The sequence below is a fragment of the Girardinichthys multiradiatus genome, chromosome 3 (assembly GCF_021462225.1).
Source record: "Girardinichthys multiradiatus isolate DD_20200921_A chromosome 3, DD_fGirMul_XY1, whole genome shotgun sequence".
Taxonomy (NCBI): Eukaryota; Metazoa; Chordata; class Actinopteri; order Cyprinodontiformes; family Goodeidae; genus Girardinichthys; species Girardinichthys multiradiatus.
Window position 1 is genome coordinate 8,451,990 of NC_061796.1, and position 21,913 is coordinate 8,473,902.

Genomic DNA, 21,913 nt, shown 5'->3' on the forward strand with positions numbered 1-21,913 from the left:
GTATGTCCTAGTCTTAATCTTGTAATTAATCTTTCCTCTTTTCTACTCCTTCTTCCTGTTCTTACTTCTCCTACTATCTTGTTGATTCTGTAAAACCATCTTCCTTTCTTTTCTTCATCCCACCTTTTTTGCCACTCTTTCCTGATTCTCTGTTTAATTATATTTCTTGCCTCTGACCTACTAATATTTATTATAAAGCTAATGTTGTTTTGTGTTGCCTTCTTTGCCATCCTGTCCGCCTTCTCATTCCCTCCAACTCCTACATGTGCTGGTACCCATAAAAACACTAATATTAATCCCATTCTTTGTATTCTAAATAAAGTAAGTTTTATTTCCAACAAAATGTCTGGTCTACCCTCTGAATGATTATGTTTTAAACTTAATAATGCTGAACTTGAGTCTGAACAAATGATTGTTTTTAATGGTTTTATATCCTCCACCCACTGCACTGCTAACAATATGGCTAATAATTCTCCTGAATATACTGATAATCCATCTGTAATTCTTTTTCCTACTTTTATTTTAAATTCTGGTATTACAAATGCTACTCCTATTTTTTCATCTGTTTTTGATGCATCTGTGTAAATCTGGACATAATGATAGTAATTGTTTACATATTCTTGTATTATACTTGAATCTAATCTACATTTTGGATCCTTTTTCTTTTTCATCAATGCCATATCCACCACTGCTTCTGGTAACAGCCACGGTGGCACTACTGGCAAAGGCAACATTAAACTTATTTCTTTTTCATATATTTGAAATTTTTCTGCTATATTATTGATAATCCAACCAAAACTCTTAACTTGTTTTTTTTCTTTTTCCCAGCATGGTTTTAAAATATCACGTGTGGGATGATCCGGATTATTGCTTTGTAAGTTTATCCAGTAATTTATAGCTAACTGTTTCCTTCTTAGATCTAATGGCATCTCTCCCATCTCTACCTGAAGTGCTGCTATTGGACTGGTTCTGATTGCTCCTGTACAAATTCTTAAAGCTTGATGTTGTATATTGTCTAATTTTATAAGATGAGTGTTTGCTGCTGATCCATAAATTATACTTCCATAATCAATATTTGATCTAATTAATCCTGTATAAATTCTTTTTAATGATGTTCGATCTGCTCCCCAATCAATACCAGCCATACATCTCATAATGTTTAATATTCTTTTGCATTTATCTATGATTTTTTCTATATGTACTTTCCATATAATTTTTTCATCAAACCATATACCTAAAAATTTTATATTTTTTACTTGTTCTAAAACTTGATTGTATAATTTTAGTTTTATATTTTCTCTTTTCCTTTTCTGTGTGAACACCATTAGTTTTGTTTTTTCCACTGAGAATTTAAATCCCCATTGATTTGCCCATTGTTCTATTCTAATAATCTCATCCTGTATTTTCTTTTCAATAAATTTGATATTACGACCCCTTTTCCATATAGCTCCATCATCTGCAAATAGTGAGCAACCGACGTCCTTACCAATATTTTTAAATACATCATTTATCATTATAGAAAACAATAACGGACTTATAATACTTCCTTGAGGAGTACCATTATCTATTATATATTTATCTGACAATTCTTGACCAATTCTTACTTGTATTGTTCTATTTGATAAAAAATCTTTAATCCAGTTAAACATTTTTCCAGTAATACCCATTTTATTTAATTTAATTAATAATCCTTCAACCCACATCATGTCATATGCTTTTTCTATATCAAAAAATACAGCTACTACATTTTCTTTGTTTATTTGTGCTCTCCTAATTTCATATTCTAAACATAATGCAGAGTCATTTGTGCTTCTCCCTTTTCTAAACCCATTTTGATTTCTAGATATATATCCATTAATATTTAAATAATATGTTAATCTATTATTAATCATTTTTTCCATTATTTTACAAATATTTGATGTTAATGCGATCGGTCTATAATTTTCTGGTTTTGTGTTATCTTTTCCTGGTTTAGCTATTGGAATAATTATTGCTTCCTTCCAGCTCTGTGGCAGCTCTCCCTCCTCCCAGACTTTATTGTATAATTCTAATATTTTGTCTTTTGCTTTGTCATTAAGATGTTCTATCATCGTATAGTAAATTTGATCTTTTCCAGGTGATGTATTTTTTGTTTTCCTGGTTACAAAGTTCAATTCTCCTTGTGTAAATGGTTCATTTATTAATTTATTTGTATCTACATTATTTTGCATTAATTCTTTATATTTCATCTTTGTGATTTCCCTACCTTTCTTTCCCTCTTCACTAATATTATTTGAACTATGAATTTTACTAAATGTTTTAGCTAATATTTCTGCTTTTTCTTTATCTTCCATTATAGTTATATTATCTATTTTTAATATAGGATATCCATATTCTTTTCTAATACCCTTCATTCTTTTAATCGTTTTCCAAATTTGATCAATTTTTGTTTCTCTCCCTACGGTATTACAAAAGTTTCTCCAATATTCTCTTTTTGTATGTTTAATGATCTTTCTTACCTTTGCCTGCTTTCTTTTGTACTCAATTAAATTCTGATAAATTGGGTTACTTTTTAACATTTTAAATGCTTTATTTCTTAATTTTATTACTTCACTACAATCTTTTGTCCACCATGGCACAATTTTTTTATCGTTCTTTCTTCCTCCTTTTTTTATTGATTCTTCTGCAGCCTGTAATATTTTTTTACAGATATTTATATTTAAACTATTTATATCAATTGACTCATCTATTTCTTCCAATTTCTTTTGACTTAAATATTTAAATTTTTCCCAATCAGCCTTATTAAAGTTCCATCTTTTATATAATCCTGTATTCCTGTTATTTATTAATATTCCTGTTATGATTTTAATGGGGTAATGATCACTACCTACTGTTGTATCTTTGTCAATGTCCCACTCACAGTTATTAGCTAAACAATTTGATACTATTGTTAAATCAATCACAGATTCTGTACCTGTTTTTACATTAATTCTTGTTCCTTTTCCATCATTTATACATACCAAATTTTTTATTTCCATTATTTCTTCAATAACTTGTCCATTTTTATCATTACATTTTCCCCATAATGTGCTGTTAGCATTAAAATCTCCACACCAGATTACTTTTCCTTCTAAGTATCCCATTAATTCATCCATCAACTCAAATGATAATATTTTACATGGATTATAAAAATTTATTATTTTACACTTTTCCTTTTTATTGTAAATTTCAACTACTATATATTCTAACTCTTTGCCTTTTCCTAATATCTGATATTGTATCCCTTCTTTTATAAATATTCCACATCCTCCTCCACTTCCTTCTTGTCTATCCCTTCTGATACTATTATACCCTTTAAACACAAAATCTAGGTTTGGCTTTAACCATGTCTCCTGTATACATATAATTTCTGGTTTTTCTTCAATTCCATCTATATACCCTTTAAATTCCTGTCCATTAGCGATTAAACTTCTTGCATTCCACTGTAATATTATCATATATTTCTATCAGCTGGGGTTCCTCCTTGCCTTCCATCTGTTTCCAACTTTTTATTAATGTTTTCCCAAGATCCTTCTTTAAACCCTAAGAACTTTTCTGCTCCTCTGACTATTATTTTAATCTTTTCTGTTTTGTGTTTAGCCTGTTCAGTGCAGTTAATGACATAAGCTATGAATAATATCAGTTTTTCCACAGACATTGTAACATTTTCCTCTGATTCTACTTTTCTTTGTTGATAATCTTGAATCCTAATTTGACCTTCATCCCTTGATCTTTCTTTCTGTACATTTTTGACTGCTTCGGCATAGCTTATGTTTTTAGTCATTTTAATTTGTTGGATTTCTTTTGCTTTCTTCCTTACCTCACATCCCCCGAATGTAACTCTATGTTGCCCTCCACAATTGCAACATTTTTCCTGCACTTCTTCCCCACAATCTTCAATTCTGTGATCTTCTCCACACTTTGGACATCTTTGTTTTCCTTTACAGACAGCTGCTATATGACCATATCTCTGACATTTAAAACATCTTAGTGGTGGAGGAATGAAAGGCCTCACAGAAAAACTCAGATATCCTATTTTAACATTTTGTGGCAACACCTTTTCTTCAAAATCTATTAAAATTGACAGGCTTCCTACTCTTTCACCATTTACATTTTTTGTCAGTCTTTTGAGATTTTTTACCTTTGCACCAACAATGCTTTTTTTTAACTTGTCTATATCTTCCTCCATAGGAATGCCATAAATTACCCCCCGAATGATTTTATCTTCTCCTATAATCTTCCTCTCTGTCACTGTTTTCTTGCAAATGTTTTCAACTTGTAAAGCCTTTCTTCTTTGTTCTTCAGTTTTACACACCACCAGTATATTTCCATCTCTCAAGACCTTCACCATTTCAACATCTCCTATCTTTTTTTAATTTCTCTAGATAGTGAAATAGGACTCAGGTTCTCTTTTTCTTCTTCATTTTTTATCTTTAATATTATTTTACATTCTTCCCTTCCGATTTTCCTCCTAACTACTCTCTCTTCTTCAGAACTGTTTTCTTCCAACTCTCTTTTATTCCTTTGGCTGTCTAACATTTTCCCTTCTTCTGCTTTACCTCTTCCGCGTCCTCTCCCTCTACTTACTGGCGTCCATTCATCAAAGTCCATATTATCCTCCTGTGTGTCCATTCTGAACCATTCACATACCAGTTTATGCCTTTTACTGCCACTTCCAAAAGTAAATAATTTCTACCACTGTGGGGTTCTTAGTAGACCAACGTTTTCAGATCGAAGTTTCGCGCCAAGATCCTGCCTCCAACCAATCCTTTTCCGGGTTCAACCAACAACACCGCCGACCGCACACACACTCGACCCGCTCACCACCGTCTCGGCATCAGCCTCTGGCCGATCGTCTCTGTTGAAGTCTGCCACTCTGTTTGAGATTTTTAGAAGACCGTAAGCTAGATGACACACACATGATAACAGAGACGAGCGCATTTTGAAATCAGATAGTATTTCTAATACTCGAAACAAGAGCATATAAAGCTTATAGTGATTCGAAATGAATTTCACTGATGCGAGCTAAAGAACATCTATTAATAATTTAGACCAGTGGTGTTCCGACTTGGTGCCCCGCGGGCCAAAATAATAAAGTTCTCACGGGGCGCGTCTTTTTAATTGTAATAAGAGGCACAAATACACTTTTACTGCAATCCTTTTATTTTTGCCTGCTAAAAAATAAACTAAACATGTAATATTCATTGAAACAAAAGCAGTCCAATTTTTTGTAGAAATGGGATCTGAAAATCATTTAGGTTCTGATGCAAAAAGAGGGTCTCACACGTTTCCGTAGTCTGATAAAAAACGAAAAACAAGGTATCCAGATTCAATGAAAGGAAACTGAAATAAAACCGAATATGGTGACTTTTTATATTATACTACTTGATGTTTTATATGTGCCAGTAAAGTACAAGTCTCACATTTTAAGCACTTACATAAACAAAAAACCTTTAGAGCGCACCGTTTGGCTTGGTTTTGACGAAATATCTACGTCTAAATCAAGGCTGTCTAAATGATGCTTACGTGTCACATCAACATTGAAACCAGGTCTATTACTCAGCCCATGTGAGCCCTGGTTCACATAGTAGTGAATCCATCATGTCTGTACAGGAAAAAAAACAACACATGGAGCCCACATGCACAGGTTGGCTGCATGAAGAGAAATTTAGTCGAGTACACGAAATTTACAAATTTATTTATGTTTATCTCAGTCAATTATTCTTTGTAACATTCGAATTGGTGAAACAGCGTTTGCGCAGGCGCACAGGATTTTTTTGTGCATCAGCATCACTGGGTCAGCTGGATGCAGATATAACCGGAAGGATGCTGCGGTTGGGGGGGAAGTCGTGCGGATTCTGTGGTTTGACGAGCCCGAGTTTCTTTTCTTCGTCTTTCGCTTTGTGTTAAATAACCTCATAACCGCAATGTTCCCATCCTGTTGCTCCAAATCCGCAGACAGCGGAGGGAAGAAGAGCTCCGTCGCCAAGCTGCTGCTCGGAGTCTTCGTGGTGTATATGCTGCACACCGCCTGGCTGCTGTACGGCTTCCTCAACACCAAACCTTGCGATGGAGGCAGGGGAGATCCCTGCATCACTTCCTACCTGGCAGCTAAACCCAGACTGCAGGTTAGCGCAGGATTTTTTAAAACAATGATGGAAAATATACTGAAATCCAGCTCATCATTTTCAGCACAACACACAACACTCTTAATTCGCTTATGTAACATTTCTCTGTATAAGGCTCTGAGCCATATTGAATATTCTTTATTAAAAAACACAGTTAATACAATTATACATTTAGCTGTTCTTGTCTTTCAGTCATATTATAATTAAGTTTAAATAAATAGACAAATGAAAATATTTTAGTAAGTGTATGCATGTGTAGAAACATGACTCTGGATAAGAAATATATTGATTTATGCATGAATGTTATCTATTACATTTTGCTGTGAATCACAAAATGCATAAAAAGTCTGATTAAGTTATTACCACACTGTACTGCTAAGAGTTCCCCCATAGAATAATCAGTCTAACTTTGAACCAACAAGAGTTTTTTGGTTCCAAGTATTCTTGCTTTTCTTTAGTTTTAAAACATAATTTTTCCATCATCTACTCCTTTATTCAGATGAGTGTCTATACCTGCCTTGTCCCAGATAACAGCCAGCTCACCCTCGCTGTGAGAGTAGATCCCTTTGACCCTCATTCTGCATTTGAGAGGTGAGTTAGACACTACAACGTATGGTGCTTTGCAAAAGTAATCGTGGCTGTGTAACATTTTCATATTTTGTAAACCACGTCTTTTAATGTGTTTTATTGGGTTTTATGTGATAGACTAACACAAAATGGTGCATATTTGTGAAGCGGAAGAAAAAGGATGCATGGTCTCAACATTTTGTTCAAATTAAAATCTTAAAATTGTGGTGTACATTTGTTTTCGTCTTTGAGTGAATGTGTTTGCTGTAATTCCAGCTGCAAGTCTCTGCCAGCTTTTCACATCCAGAGATTGAGTTTTTGCCCATTCTTTATTGCAAAATAGCCCTGTAGACATACATTTGCAAGCCTTTTCACATATTCTCAATTGCATTTAGACCTGGAACATAAATATGTTTTAATTTAAACCATTCCATTGTAACTCTGACTATATTTTTAGGGTTGTTGTGCTGTTGGTAGGTTAACCTGCATCCCAGTCTAAAATCTTTAACAGCCTTCATGGTTCGACCTGCCAAAAAGAAGGCCTCCCCACATGATGATACTGGAAGGGATAGTGTGTTCAGAGTGATGTGCAGTGTCTAGATCTGGGTGTAATTTTGATCTCAGCTGACCAGAGCACATTCTTCCAGTGCCTTGCGCTAACAGGACTTTAAAAATGATTTATTTTGGCCTTTTTCTAAGAGAGGCTTCTTATCGCCACACCTAATTGAGGTACACATTTCTAGATGCACAACTTGTTGTGGTCCTGTTGACAGATTTTTCCTACTATAGCTGTGGATCTCTGCAGCTCCTCCAGAGTTACTATGGGCGTCTTGGTTGCTTTTCTAACAAAAACTGTCCTTGCCCAGCCTGTAAGTTTAGGTGGGCAGTTTCTTTGCATTTTTTAACTCTGGTTTCAACAGTTTGAGCATGAATTACACACAGGTAGACTTCATTGACTAATTATGTGATGCTTGAAATCAATAATTTGCACAGGATTTTATTTCGGGGTATCAGGCTTAACGGAGCTCAGTACAAATTCTGCGTCTGTCTGGAAAGGGCTCAAGCAAATCACCAACTACAAGCCGAAAGCCCCCCACTCCATCAACGACCGACGCCTCGCCAACGACCTGAACGAGTTCTACTGCCGCTTTGAAAGACAAAGGGACAATCCTGCAACTATCCCCCACGACACCCCCCAACGGCTGCAGCCACAATCCACCACCCCCACCTCCCCAACCTCAAGAGGGGCCTTGGCACCTCCAACCCCCACCCTGAAGTTCCCCCCCACCAGCCCCCTACCCACGCCTAGGACGGCTCTTTCCATCCAGGAGAGGGACGTCAACAAACTCTTCAGGAGACAGAACCCCCGGAAAGCTGCTGGTCCGGATTCTGTCTCACCAGCCAGCCTGAAGCACTGCGCTGATCAGCTGTCTCCAGTCTTCACAGACATTTTTAACACCTCACTGGAGACATGTCATGTGCCAGCCTGCTTCAAGTCCTCCACAGGGCTTAATGACTTCAGACCCGTCGCCCTGACCTCTGTGGTGATGAAGTCCTTTGAGCGCCTTGTGCTCTCACACCTAAAAGACATCACCGACCCCCTCCTGGACCCCCTGCAGTTTGCCTACAGAGCCAACAGGTCTGTAGATGATGCAGTCAACTTAGCCCTTCACTTCATCCTCCGGCACCTGGACTCCACAGGAACCTACGCCAGGATCCTGTTTGTGGATTTCAGCTCTGCCTTCAACACCATCGTCCCAGCTCTGCTCCAGGAGAAGCTCTCCCAGCTGAGTGTGCCCGACTCCACCTGCAGGTGGATCACTGACTTCCTGTCTGACAGGAAGCAGCGCGTGAGGCTGGGGAAGCACGTCTCTGACTCCCTGACCATCAGCACCGGTTCCCCCCAAGGCTGTGTTCTCTCTCCTCTGCTCTTCTCCCTGTACACCAACAGCTGCACCTCCAGTCACCAGTCTGTCAAGCTTCTGAAGTTTGCGGACGACACCACCCTGATCGGACTCATCTCTGATGGTGACGAGTCCGCGTACAGACGGGAGGTGGACCATCTGTTGGACTGGTGCAGCCAGAACAACCTTGAGCTCAACGCTCTAAAGACAGTGGAGATGGTTGTGGACTTCAGGCAGAACCCAGCCCCACCTGCCCCCATCACCCTCTGTGACTCCACAATTGACACTGTGGAATCTTTCCGCTTCCTGGGAACCATCATCTCCCAGGATCTCAAGTGGGAGCCAAACATCAACTCCCTCATCAAGAAAGCCCAGCAGAGGATGTTCTTCCTGCGGCAGCTGAAGAAATTCAACCTGCCAAAGACTATGATGGTGCACTTCTACACAGCCATCATTGAGTCCATCCTCACCTCCTCCATCACCATCTGGTACGCCGCTGCTACAGCCAAGGATAAGGGCAGGCTGCAGCGTGTCATTCGGTCTGCTGAGAAGGTGATTGGCTGCAGTCTACTGTCGCTCCAGGAACTGTACACCTCCAGGACCCTGAAGCGGGCAGGGAAGATTCTGGCTGATCCCTCCCACCCCGGTCACAGACTCTTTGAGACTCTCCCCTCTGGCAGGAGGCTGCGGTCCATCCGGACCAAAACCTCACGCCACAAGAACAGTTTTTTCCCATCTGCCACCAGCCTGGTTAACAAAGCCCAGAAACCACCCTGACACTCTCCCTTTCCCCCACACCCCCCCCCCCTTTTTTGCTGACAGGACACCTGTAACCTGTAACTCTATGCGTTACATTAACGCTCAGCTTGGACTCCTGCTTTACTTACACAATGATCACCTGCACTGTTGTGCTGCTCTGACATCCAATACTGCTCTATATTTACTCTCACTCACTTAAAACTGTGCACATATATTTATATTATATTGTAGATATGTTTATACTGTTTAATTTGTACTGTATTGCACCAACTATGCCAAAACAAATTCCTTGTATGTCCAAAAACGTACTTGGCAATAAAGCTTTTCTGATTCTGATTCTGATTCTAAACATGCAGTAAACATGCTGTTTGCTGCAATAAAGGTAGACCAGGGGATCAAATATGAAACTTCTAATATCATAAAAAAAATAATAAAACATAGGCATTAAGTTTTTATTTAGCTTTGGAAAACGCTGGAGTTATCTTAAAGCAACTTTTTAATCTTTATATCAAACTCAGTGGAAACAAAACTTTATCACAAGATTTCATTTAAGCTTTAATTTAGTCACAAACATGCAAAAAGACAGGTGACATGAAAATTAAAATTTCTCTTAAACAGAACCAAAACAAAAGATGCAAGCTAAGCCATGATTCAAAAACTAAATCTATAACATGTGAAACAATTATTTGTGCTGGATTTTTTTTTTTTTTTTTTGAAGTATCAGGGTTAAGGGGCCTCAATACAATTTCACGCTACAACACAGAATATGTTATCAGTAAATGTTTTGAAAATCATGTCTTTTTGATCCCCTTTACAAACCCACATTGCATTGTGTTTGTTTATGAAATAGACATCATTAAAAAAATACACAGATGTTTGCGTTTGTAAAGCCATGAGATATAAAAAAGTTCAAGAGTATGAATAGTTTTACCGAGCACGGAGCACTGTGTGTGTATAAATATGTTTTATTCTAATGAAAATCTATCTCCCACAAACAGCAGCATGTCTCCATGTCTCCACAGACAGGTGAGCATCTCTCTGCCAGAGGAGACTCGGAATAATGGCTCTCTCTATGCGGTTGTTTATGTTCACAAAGCTGGTGTTTCACCCCTGGAGGACAAAACAGAGGTCCACTACACTGCTCATCTTACCACATATGTAACTGCTCCACACACAGAACGACAGAAGAGCACAATGAAGGTATCTCCTGACAACAGTATGTATGAAACTGTGTCCCAGTTCTGCCCCGTGTCACTGTGGCTTTGCTGCATATCCGATATTGTTGTCTTCCCACCAGAAGCCTGGATCTGAGAGTCCTGTGTCGCATTGGAGACCGCACCTGTCCGTCACTGTGATGTCAGAGGAGTTCAGCTTCAGCAAGGCGGGGCTTCCCAGTGACGTGCGCCGCTACATGAGGGTGTAAGTGAGCAGCAGTCGGGATTCACTGCTGCTGCACATGCTATTAAACATAAACATTACGTTTTTATTTAGCTTTGCAAAACGTTGAGTCAGAGATTATCTTAAAGCAACTTTTTAATCGTCACATCTTGGTTGACGAACTCAGTAGGAACAAAACTGTATCACAAGTTTTAATTTAAGCTTTAAATTAGTAACAAATATGCAGAAAGACAGGTGACATGACAAATGGAACCAAAACAGAAGATGCAAGCTAAGCTATGATGCATAAAACTAAATCTATAACATGCATCTGGGGATCGGCGGCCCGATCCCCGGATGCTTAGGCTGGCTCTAGGGACGTGGAATGTCACCTCGCTGGGGGGCAAGGAGCCTGAGCTGGTGCGGGAGGTTGAGAGATATCGACTAGAAATAGTCGGACTCGCCTCCACGCACAGCGTGGGCTCTGGAACCCATCTCCTCGAGAGTGGCTGGACTCTCTTCTACTCTGGAGTGGCCCACGGGGAGAGGCGGCGGGCTGGGGTGGGTTTGCTTGTCGCCCCCCAGCTCAGCCGTCTCGTGTTGGGGTTTACCCCAGTGGATGAGAGGGTCACATCCCTGTGCCTTCGGGTTGGGGAGAGGTCTCTGACTGTCATTTTAGCCTACGGGGCGAGTGGTAGTGCGGAGTACCTGGCCTTCTTGGCGTCCCTGTTGGGGGTGCTGGATAGTGCCCCTCCCGGGGACTCCATTATTCTGCTGGGGGACTTCAACGCCCACATGTGAAATGACAGTGACACCTGGAGAGGCGTGATCGGGAGGAATGGCCTCCCCGATCTGAATCCGAGTGGTGTTTTGTTATTGGACTTCTGTGCTAGTCACGGATTGTCCATAATGAACACTATGTTCAAACAGGAGGTCAATGATCGACTTTGTTGTCGTATCATCAGACCTTCGGCCGCGTGTTATGGACACTCGGGTGAAGAGAGGGGCTGAGCTGTCCACTGATCACCACCTGGTGGTGAGTTGGATCTGCTGGAGGAGGAGAAAGCCGGACAGACTTGGCAGGCCCAAGTGCATAGTGAGGGTCTGCTGGGAACGTCTGGCGGACCCCTTGGCCAGGGATGTATTTAACTCTCACCTTTGACCAGATTCCGAGGGATGTTGGAGACATAGAGTCCGAGTGGACCATGTTCTCCGCATCTATTGTCGATGCTGCTGCCCGTAGCTGCGGCCGTAAGGTCTGCGGTGCCTGTCGCGGCGGCAATCCCCGAACCCGGTGGTGGACACCGGCAGTAAGGGACGCTGTCAAGCTGAAGAAGGAGTCCTATCAGCTGTGGTTGGCTTGTGGGACTCCTGAGGCCGCTGACGGGTACTGTGGGGCCAAGCGTGCCGCGGCTCGGGCTGTGGCAGAGGCAAAAACTCGGAACTGGGAGGAGTTTGGTGAGGCCATGGAGAAGGACTACCGGTTGGCCCCGAAGCGATTCTGGCAAACCGTCCGGCGCCTCAGGAGGGGAAAGAAGTGCTTCGCCTACAGTGTTTATAGTGGGGGTGGGAGGCTGCTGACCTCAACTGGGCCGGTGAAAGGAGTACTTTGAGGATCTCCTCAATCCTGCCATCACGCATTCCCTGGTTGAAACAGAGGCTGGGGACTCGGGGTTGGACTCTTTCATCACCCAGGCTGAAGTCACCGAGGTGGTTAAAAAGCTCCGCGGTGGCAGGGCTTCGGGGTTGGATGAGATCCGCCCTGAGTACCTCAAGTCTCTGGATGTTGTGGGGCTGTCATGGTTGACACGCCTCTTCAACATTGCGTGGCGGACGGGGACAGTGCCTATGGATTGGCAGACTGGGGTGGTGGTCCCCCTACATAAGAAGGGTGACTGGAGGGTGTGTTCCAACTACAGGGGGATCACACTCCTCAGCCTCCCTGGGATGGCCTACGCCAGGGTATTGGAGAGGAGAGTCCGGCCGATAGTCGAACCCCGGCTTCAGGAGGAGCAGTGTGGCTTTCGTCCCAGCCGTGGAACACTGGACCAGCTCTATACCCTCTACAGGGTACTCGAGGGTTCATGGGAGTTTTCCCCACCGGTCCACATGTGTTTTGTGGACCTGGAGAAAGCATTCGACTGTGTCCCCCGTGATGCCCGGTGGGGGGTGCTCCAGGAGTATGGAATCGGGGGCCCTTTACTAAGGGCCATTCGATCACTGTACAAGCGGAGCAGGAGTTTGCCGGCACTAAGTCGGACCTGTTCCCGGTGCATGTTGGACTCCGGCAGGGCTGCCCTTCGTCACCGGTTCTGTTCATAACTTTTATGGACAGGATTTCTAGGTGGAGCCAAGGGCCAGAGGGGGTTTGGTTTGGGGATCAGAAGATTTTGTCTCTTCTTTTTGCGGATGACGTGGTCCTGCTGGCCCCCTCTAGCCAAGACCTACAGCATGCGCTGTGGCGGTTCGCAGCTGAGTGTGAAGCGGCTGGGATGAAGATCAGCTCCTCCAAGTCCGAGGCCATGGTTCTCGACCGGAAAACGGTGGCTTGTCCTCTTCAGGTTGGAGGGGAGTTCCTGCCTCAAGTGGAGGAGTTTAAGTATCTTGGGGTCTTGTTCACGAGTGAGGGAAGAATGGAGCGGGAGATCGACAGACGGATCGGTGCGGCTGCCACAGTAATGGGGACACTGTGCCGGTCCGTTGTGGTGAAGAGAGAGCTGAGCTGAAAAGTGAAGCTCTCGATTTACCGGTCGGTCTACGTTCCTACCCTCACCTATGGCCATGAACTTCGGGTCATGACCGAAAGAACGAGATCACGGATACAAGTGGCTGAAATGAGCTTCCTCTGTAGGGTGGCCGGGCACTCCCTTAGAGATAGGTTGAGGAGCTCGGCCATCCGGGAGGGACTCGGAGTAGAGCCACTGCTCCTCCACATCGAGAGGAGCCAGTTGAGGTGGCTCGGGCATCTATACCGGATGCCTCCTGGACGCCTTCCTCGGGAGGTGTTCCAGGCACGTCCCACCGGGAGGAGGCCCAGGGGACGGCCCAGGACACGCTGGAGGGACTATGTCTCTCGGCTGGCCTGGGAACGCCTTGGGGTCCACCCGGAGGAGCTGGAGGAGGTGTCTGGGGAGAGGGACGTCTGGGCCTCTCTGCTGAGTCTGCTGCCCCCGCGACCCGGTCCTGGATAAGCGGAAGACGACGAGTACGAGTAACATGTAAACGTGCAAGAACAATAAAGTAAGATTTGAATGAGGCATTATTGCTATGAAACATATTAATGCTGAACAGTAAACAACCCGAAACAATCTCAGGAGACCTTTAAAGAACAAGACAGAAATTCAAAAATTAACAAGATATTAATCTATAAACCCTTAATAGCTGCAGGCTTTTTAAAGAAATTAAACAACACAATAAAAGGATGTTAATCAAAAAAAATAAAATAGGGATCTCCCAAATAGATCAACTTTTTCAATTTATGTGTACATATTGTTAAGAGTTCCTCACACTTTCTGAGAAACTCCCTTCTTTTTCTTGTCTCCTTGCAGCTCCCAGGAGGGCAGACAAATGATGTATTTGCCTCTGCTGCTGGTCAATGAGCTCAGCTGCAGAGTCAAAGATCTCATGGTAGGAGGGCAGCCCACACAAATTCCTTAGGGATCAAACATGCTGGGTTTTCAGATTAAACTGAGGTGGTTTGCACATTTAGGCCCATCGTTGTTTTGGCAGGAGGTCAACAGCAGCAGCATGCAGCTCCCACTGACCGTGTCCTATGAAGGAATCTCTCTGACAACTTTCAGGTTTTGGATCCATCTGCATGATATAGTTTATTCCCTCCGACAGTTTGGTGAGCTGAGATGCAAGTTGTTTCTTTCTAAGATGCTGTTGATGTAGCTCAGATCATTTGCATGTGTATGAGTTGTTGTTTTTTTTCGTGTAATAAATGTGTCTACATTTTTATAGGCTTCACTGAGGAGAATATTGATGAGATTAAAGAGACTCTAATAGGATCCAACCTTTACCTATTAGTGCTGACCGCACTGGTCACATCTTTACAAGTAAGATTACACTGCATAAGAATAGAAGAATGCTTTTGAAAGTATACTTAAGACAGATTACAGATTTTACCATGTCACAAAAATATTGTTATTGTGATTTTATGTGATGGATCACTACAAAGTAGTGTGTGATTGTGAAGTGGAGCGAAAATGATACGTGGTTTCCAAAATCTTTTATAAATAAAAACCGGAAAAGTGTGGCATGCATTTGTATTTGGCCCACTTGAGTCAACAGTTTGCAGAGCCACGTTGAGCTGCATTTACAGCTACAAGTCTATTGCAGTGGGGCTCTACTAGCTTTGCTTATATATAAGCTGAAAATTTTGCCAAAGCGTCTTTGTAAAATTTCTCAAGTTCAGTCAAATTGGACAGAGAGACTCTGTAAAGATAAATGTTAACATTTTGTCACATACTCTCAATGGGATAAAGATCAGGACTTTGACTGGGCCATTATTATATATGATCATGCTTTGATCTTAACTAGTCCACTCAGGGCTGGCCCAAGGTTGTTTGGCGCCTTAAGGAGAATTTGGTTCGGAGGGCCCTCTTCTTGTTAAGACCGCCACTGACAGCGTTTAAATACTGATTTAGTGAAATCTGACACAGGGGGCCAAGTTTGATAGGCTGAGCTTAAAACTGATCACGAATAATTTGTTAAGATTTGCTGAGATGTATTTACTGAGCTCAAATACAAAGAGAAGATTAAGATCAGATTGTAATCATGTTACCACAACACTCACTCTTTTTTGGACTTTTACAACATAAACTTGCCAATGTCTTTAAATCTTAAATTAAAATTATAACAATTTCAAATCTTTTCATTTATTCATGCTGAAATCATTAAATCAAATTGTATTCTTATTCTGGATAAACAAATATTAAAAATGTAGACCTATGATCTGTGTTCAAGTATTTACGTAGGGGAGGCCCCTGTTAGTTTGGGGGCCCTAACAAACTTAGTTTGTTTATGCCTTGTACCGGCTCTGATTTTACTGTAGCTCTAACTGTATGTTTAAGGTCATTGTCCAGCATGAAAGGGACTTTATACAAATCACACCACAGTTTTGAGAATCTTATTGGAAATATATTACTTTCCTTTGAAATCACATCTACAATTTTTTGTTGGTCTGTTGCATAAAATCCCAATAAGATACATCAACGTTCTAAATAGGCAGGTAAAATCCATTGGTATCATAAGTGTACCTAGTTGAATTCATAATAATAATAACACACTTTAAATTTGCAGCTCATTTGTGACTTTCTGGCTCTGAAAAACGACATAAGTTCATGGAGGAAAAAGAAGAGCATGGTGGGAATGTCGAGGAAGTCAGGTAATTTGTATCTCACTAGAGGAAACTCCCGTGTTCCTCTTCCATGACTTTTTAGAGACGTTTCTTCAACCAAATATTCACTGTAAATGAACGACTGAATCATCTCCTTTCTGTCTTCAGTTCTATGGCGTTGTCTCGGCACTTTGCTGATTTTTCTCCATCTGCTGGAGGAGACCAGTCTGCTGGTGCTTCTTCCTGTCGGGCTGGGAGCATGTGTAGAGGTACCCCTTATAACTGGTTCCGTCAAACTAATAATAGTTAAATCTATCAGGAAAAATAGCCTGAACTCAATAATCCTTCATCTCACCAGGTGTGGAAGGTGTTTAAAGTGTTTAAAATTCAGCCAAGCAAGAGGTTTCATGTGAGTGTGTGATTCAGCCGAAGAATATTGATCTAATTTATGTATAAATGTTTTGAGCCTTTAAAAGCTCCAAACGGTATCTTATCTTACTGTGCAGACAAACAAGCTCGATGAAGAGGAGCGAAAGACGGTGGAGTACGACACGCAGGTATTGCTAGATTTGAACTTGTCTTTCTAAGCTCAGAATTAATGATCTGCCTCAGGCTTTGTCTGATTTTAATACTTTGTGCTTTTCCCCTGCAGGCCTCCAGATACTTGTCCTACTTGGTGTATCCTCTGTGCATCAGCGGAGCTGTTTTCTCTTTGGGCTACTTGCGCCAAAAGAAGTGAGCTCATTCAGAGATTCAACTATCTGCTTTGATAGATAAATAAAAGGCCTCTTATTAGAAGTCCTCTAAATGCTTCATCCCAGCTTAATCACACATTTCTTTCTCTTTTCTTTCATACAGCACTGAAGAGATTTAGGTAGTCAAGTTAAAATCAGAACTGAATGTTTTGTGAATATAAGCAAGATGTCAATTTAGCAAACAGACACCACATTAGTTGTAAAGTCTAAGTATGAATGATTAATCACTGTATTCACAGCAAACTGTGTTATGTTGACAGTTACTATTCCTGGCTGGTCAACACCCTGGTTACTGGTGAGTTTATTTTTCCACAAACTGGCTCCTCTGAGTGAGATCTTTAAGTCTAATGTGTTGTTTAGATACCTGTCCTCTGTAGATGTGTTGTGTGGATATTTTATGTCTGTATCTTATTCAGGAGTGTTTGCACTTGGCTTCTTATTTATGGCTCCTCAGCTCTTCATCAACCACAAGGTCTGACAAACCAGAAGCAACTAAAGTCATGCTCTGAATACTTTTAATAAACAGAAATCATACAACATATTATGAATAAACAATTCTGTTTTACAGTGCTTTGCATAAGTATTCATACTTCCTGAATTTTTTTTCTTAAATCTTGTCACTGAAAAATGTGCATTTGCATTTGTATTCAGCCTGCCTGAGTAAATAGCTTACCTTGTAGAAGAAGTTTTCAGTGCAGTAGCCTTTTCTGGCTCATCTCTGCCAGACGTGAAAACCCTTTGGAACATTGGTCTTTGGAAAACAGGCTAAGTTAGATTGGATGGAGAGCGTCTGTGAACAGCAATGTTTAAGGCTTGATGCAGATTAAAGTTAGGTGTTGATTTTGGCCTTTCTAACACATTAATCAGCTTTAATCTAAACCATTCTGCTTTTTATGTATAGGGTCGTTGTCCTTCTGGAAGTTAAACTTTTGCCACAGTTTTAAATCTTTTGCAGCCTTTAACAAGTTTTCCTCAAATATTTTTCTTTTTTGACCTACATCCATCTTCCCATCAACTCTGACCAGTCCAGCCTCTGCTTAAGAAAAGCATACCCACAGCATGGTGCTGCCACCACCATGTATCACATAGAGGGTGGTAGGTTGAGGGCGTTGTGCAGAATTACTTTTTGTCCACATATAGCATTTGGTTTATTGTCAAAGTAAATTTAGTCTCATCTGATCAGAGCATCTTCTTCTTCTTTGTTGTGTTTTCTGTTTCTTACATAGATTGTGGCAAACCTTAAACAGGACTCCTTATAGCTTTCTTCTTGCCACTCTTGCTAAAAGACCAACTTTGTAGAGTGCACTACTAGTAGTTGTCCTGACAACAGATTCTCTGTCCTGAGCTGTTGATCTCTGCAGCTCCTCCAAAGTTACCACACATTTAGGAGCTTCCCATCTTGGTTGCCTTTCCAGTTAATGCTCTTCTTGCTCTGTGAGATGTCCAGAGCTTGTATTCTTTTTTTTATCCTAACCATGAACTTCTCCACAGCCTTATCCCATCTGCTGTGATCTTTGTTTCTGTGATGCCATTTTCTCTTATGTTCTCTAACAAAACTCTGAGGTCTTCACAGAACAGCTGGATTTATCCTGAGATAAATTTTCTCCACACTTCATTTACCAGTTAGCCAGCTGGCTGCATTGATTTAGGCTGAATACACATGCAAGGGCACTGTTTTAAGCTTTTTATTTGTAAAGAAAAATGTTTAAACTATTTAAATTCCCCCCTCACAATTGACCCTACTTTGCGGTGGTCTGTCACAGAAAATTCCAGCGAAATACATTGAACTTGAATATGCAGAATGTGAAACAGTTTCAAGAGGTTTGAATACTTTTACAAGGCACTGTAAATTACTGTCCAAACATTAGACTGACCTTTTCTATTTCTGGCTGTGTATCAGTTGCAGTCTGTGAGCCACCTGCAGGGGGCAGTGTTGATGTACAGAGTGAGTACTCTCATTTACTAAAATCAAAAAGTCCTGGATATTGTTGGGTTTCCTTTCTCAGATACCTTGCGATGGCCAAACTTACGCACTATTGAAAGTCAACTCAGAGCACAATCTCAGCTTTTCAAAAACTATAAATAATCTGCTCTCCTCACCAGGGAGTGAACACACTCATTTCTGATCTGTGCTCCTGCGCCTCCTTCTTCTCGTCTTCTGTTCCTTTCACCTCCTCACATCAGCTGTCCTGCTTCAGAGATGAACTCGTCTTCCTCCTTTATCTCTACCAGAGAAGGTAAGACAACCCTGACATGGTTTAGCACAGAAAGCGAATGTAGGAGAGCCAGAAATTCTGTATTTATTTACTGAATCTGCATATGATGAAACACGCAAATATTTAGTTTTTTACTGTATTTCATAAGAACTGATTAATATATAACAATTTCCTCTTGGCCTGTATCATTTTTACCAGACATTATGCTTCAATACCAAAAAGAAGAGAGAGTATCTCTAAGAAAGTCAAGACCCAGTGAGTAGAAGACAAACTGATGTACTGAAGAGCCAATGGACAGTACCGCAGACGGCTCATCTCTGTATAACAGAGACTGATCCACCTCAAAGACTGGAACAAGGCAGGAACCTTCATCTCGTGTGCTGGTGTGGTGACGGACTGATCTGAGACCAGCTGTTCTGCTTCAGAATCTCCACTGCTGTATTTGCACAGCTAATGCTTTTGGTTTGCCTCTAATTAAACTTTCATTTTACTGCTGCAGGGAGGGAGCACAATCATCTAGGAAAGGTTTAATCTTTGGTTGATTCTCAGTTTCAGCATTAGTATGTACTTTATTTGGCTGTGGTGTTGAAACAGATCAAGCATTAATTAAATAATCACCTTTAATTTCTGACTTCAATAAAAATCGAAAGGCCCATAAACCAATCTCCCTTTAAATGTTTATTTAAGGTGCAGTGAAAAGTTATATTCTTTACTATTTTAAAGTTTGGATCAGTAGAATATGTACATGCCCATGCCAGCATTCATCTGAAGCCATAAACACCAATAGAACCACAAGAGCAAATGGGAAACATTTTAGGTTTACCTAAAGGCAGCGGCTGATCCACAGTAAAACTAGAAAGCTACTCAGAGAGAGGAGACCTCCGCCAAGGCCACTGGATGTCAGCTGCTGACAGGGTGAGGAACCATGTCCAGGTCATCCCAAAATCCAATCATATGCACCTTGTCTGGAAATTTGATGAAAATCCAATCATATATTTTTGAGTTATTTTGCAAACAGGCAAGCAAGAAAACAGACCGACCAGCAGTAACAAAAACATTTCCTCCTTGGTGGAGGTAATAAAGTTCTGTCAGCCTTGATGTTACCTGGTAGCAAATGATCATGTCTGTATTAGAAGGGTCTATAATATATATTATAAGGCTCTCATAAATAATTTTAGACTAAGCTTTAGAAGTTGCGGGCTACGGTGGGAGTTTTTATATCATATACTGCAGATTAGAAATAAAAAATGTTACACAGAAAGATGCTTTCCAGCCAACTTCAACTTCATATCATGCATTTCCCACTTTACAGAGTAAAGTAGGAAATTTTGTTAGCTATTTTTTGTCTTTTTAAACTTCAAAAAGAACTGAGGTATTAATGCTTATTTATATTCAGACGAAGAAAGTAAAAAAATCAACAGACCTTATTTGTCCTTTTTGCTCTTGTTGGCAGTTGCAAATGTCTATCTCTCATTTGTGGTTGGATAGTTACAAGCCTGAGTAAACAGGCCGAACAGTGTAATCAGCAGGTCTGAAGATTGGTCTCTGAAAAGTTTATCAAATCACAAAGGCAACGGAAAAACCCATGTTTTATTCAGCTGATTCCAGGAGGTGGAATTAAAGTGTGATTTGGATGTAACCTTCAGGTACGTTGCAACAACCTCAGCCAAATGTATTATTTAGTCTATTTATAGGTGTGATGTTTCAGTATGTAATTTATCTTCCTTCACACAGCATCATCATCAGTCTTGTTTAAATTAACGTTTGCATGGTCACTACTACATTATCAGCCTAAAGGGTTGCCCCATGGGAAAAAAAATCAATAAAGAAACCATGAACAATATCGCACATTTTAAAGTAAAATGGTGTTAATCAGATCCTTTTCTAACTTCTTGTAATACCAAGCTGTGCTACAGTGCTAACTCTAGCTTGCATGTAAACAAGAACAAGTGCAGATTTGGTTTCAACTGTGCTATTTCTTTACATTCTGTCTAATAAAATAGTGCTACAACTAATGTTATTGTTTCTGATGTTTTTGGTACATTTGTTTTCTCAAATTACAGTTGAGTTATGCTGATATGTTCTTTAACCAAGCACCTTAACTGCTAATGGCTCAGCTCCGTCAGTTCCCTGAAACAGGTTTAACAAGCTGTCTGAATAGAACTTGTCATATGTGGATAAAAGCATGATCCAGACTACACAGGAACAGAAGGCCTATACTGCACAAACTGCAAGAACAGAGAACTTTGTTCTCTCCTCAGGGCTAAAAGAAATAAATTACATCATTCTGTTTTTGAGTAAAAGAATGAATCTCTGTTCTTGCAGAATGTGTATTAGCCTTCATTCATTCATTCTAGAGAAAACTGGGCCAACTTGTGAAAAGAAAAAGCCACCACAGGGTGAAATGTTTCTACTGTAAAATACCTTTTTGGCAGTACAAACACTAAAGCTTTGCAAAATAATTGTAGACGCAAAACAGCTGCAAAGAGACGGACGATGCAGGACTTTGGCAATGAACTGCAAAAGGACAGCGATGCAAACTGAAATTTACAGAGACACATGCTGGATTTCTTGGATCATATTGGCACAATTTAGTTTCGCTTTTAAAAAACCCAGGAAAACCATTACATGAAAATATGAGAAACAGATGCATTTCTGTGTGGGAAGGAATGAACTTGTCTGACTGGTTTCTTGCTTTATTTACATGTAAAACAAATGAACCTGCGCATGGCATCGCTTCCACACTTGGCTTCAGGATATTCTTTCTGAGTAAATTCTTGCAAGTGTGTTGTGTGTTTGAGGTGTAGCGAGCATAACCGCTGTGCTGTTCAGTATACAAAATGAGACT

The 21,913-nt window shown here is 40.7% G+C and overlaps 1 protein-coding gene across 3 annotated transcripts; it reads left to right on the forward strand.

Moving 5' to 3' along the window:
* The first annotated feature begins 5,788 nt into the window (after positions 1–5,788).
* LOC124866363 (cleft lip and palate transmembrane protein 1-like protein) lies at positions 5,789–21,080 on the forward strand. 3 transcript variants are annotated; one of them, XM_047362112.1, is made up of 17 exons: positions 5,790–6,146; positions 6,646–6,737; positions 10,399–10,576; positions 10,674–10,795; positions 14,302–14,380; positions 14,483–14,600; positions 14,717–14,811; positions 16,058–16,142; positions 16,263–16,363; positions 16,453–16,503; positions 16,601–16,651; positions 16,747–16,829; positions 17,110–17,144; positions 17,266–17,321; positions 18,750–18,794; positions 18,953–19,086; positions 19,264–21,080. In XM_047362112.1, exons 1-17 carry the CDS (start codon positions 5,946–5,948, stop codon positions 19,322–19,324), a joined length of 1,587 nt encoding a protein of 528 aa, XP_047218068.1. In that variant the 5' UTR covers positions 5,790–5,945; the 3' UTR covers positions 19,325–21,080. The 3 variants fall into 3 exon arrangements, 2 of the variants coding, with proteins under 2 accessions (XP_047218068.1, XP_047218069.1); XM_047362113.1 differs by having other exon boundaries at positions 10,677–10,795; XR_007037785.1 differs by lacking the exon at positions 17,266–17,321 and having other exon boundaries at positions 5,789–6,146.
* Positions 21,081–21,913: the final 833 nt, after the last annotated feature.

Excerpts from the sequence above, each read along its gene's own strand:
- LOC124866363 (XM_047362112.1), top strand. The coding sequence starts at position 5,946 with ATGTTCCCATCCTGTTGCTCCAAATCCGCAGACAGCGGAGGGAAGAAG. Across the intron at positions 14,601-14,716 it reads TTATTCCCTCCGACAGTTTG|GCTTCACTGAGGAGAATATT; the intron begins GTGAGCTGAGAT and ends ACATTTTTATAG. Across the intron at positions 19,087-19,263 it reads CTTTATCTCTACCAGAGAAG|ACATTATGCTTCAATACCAA; the intron begins GTAAGACAACCC and ends CATTTTTACCAG.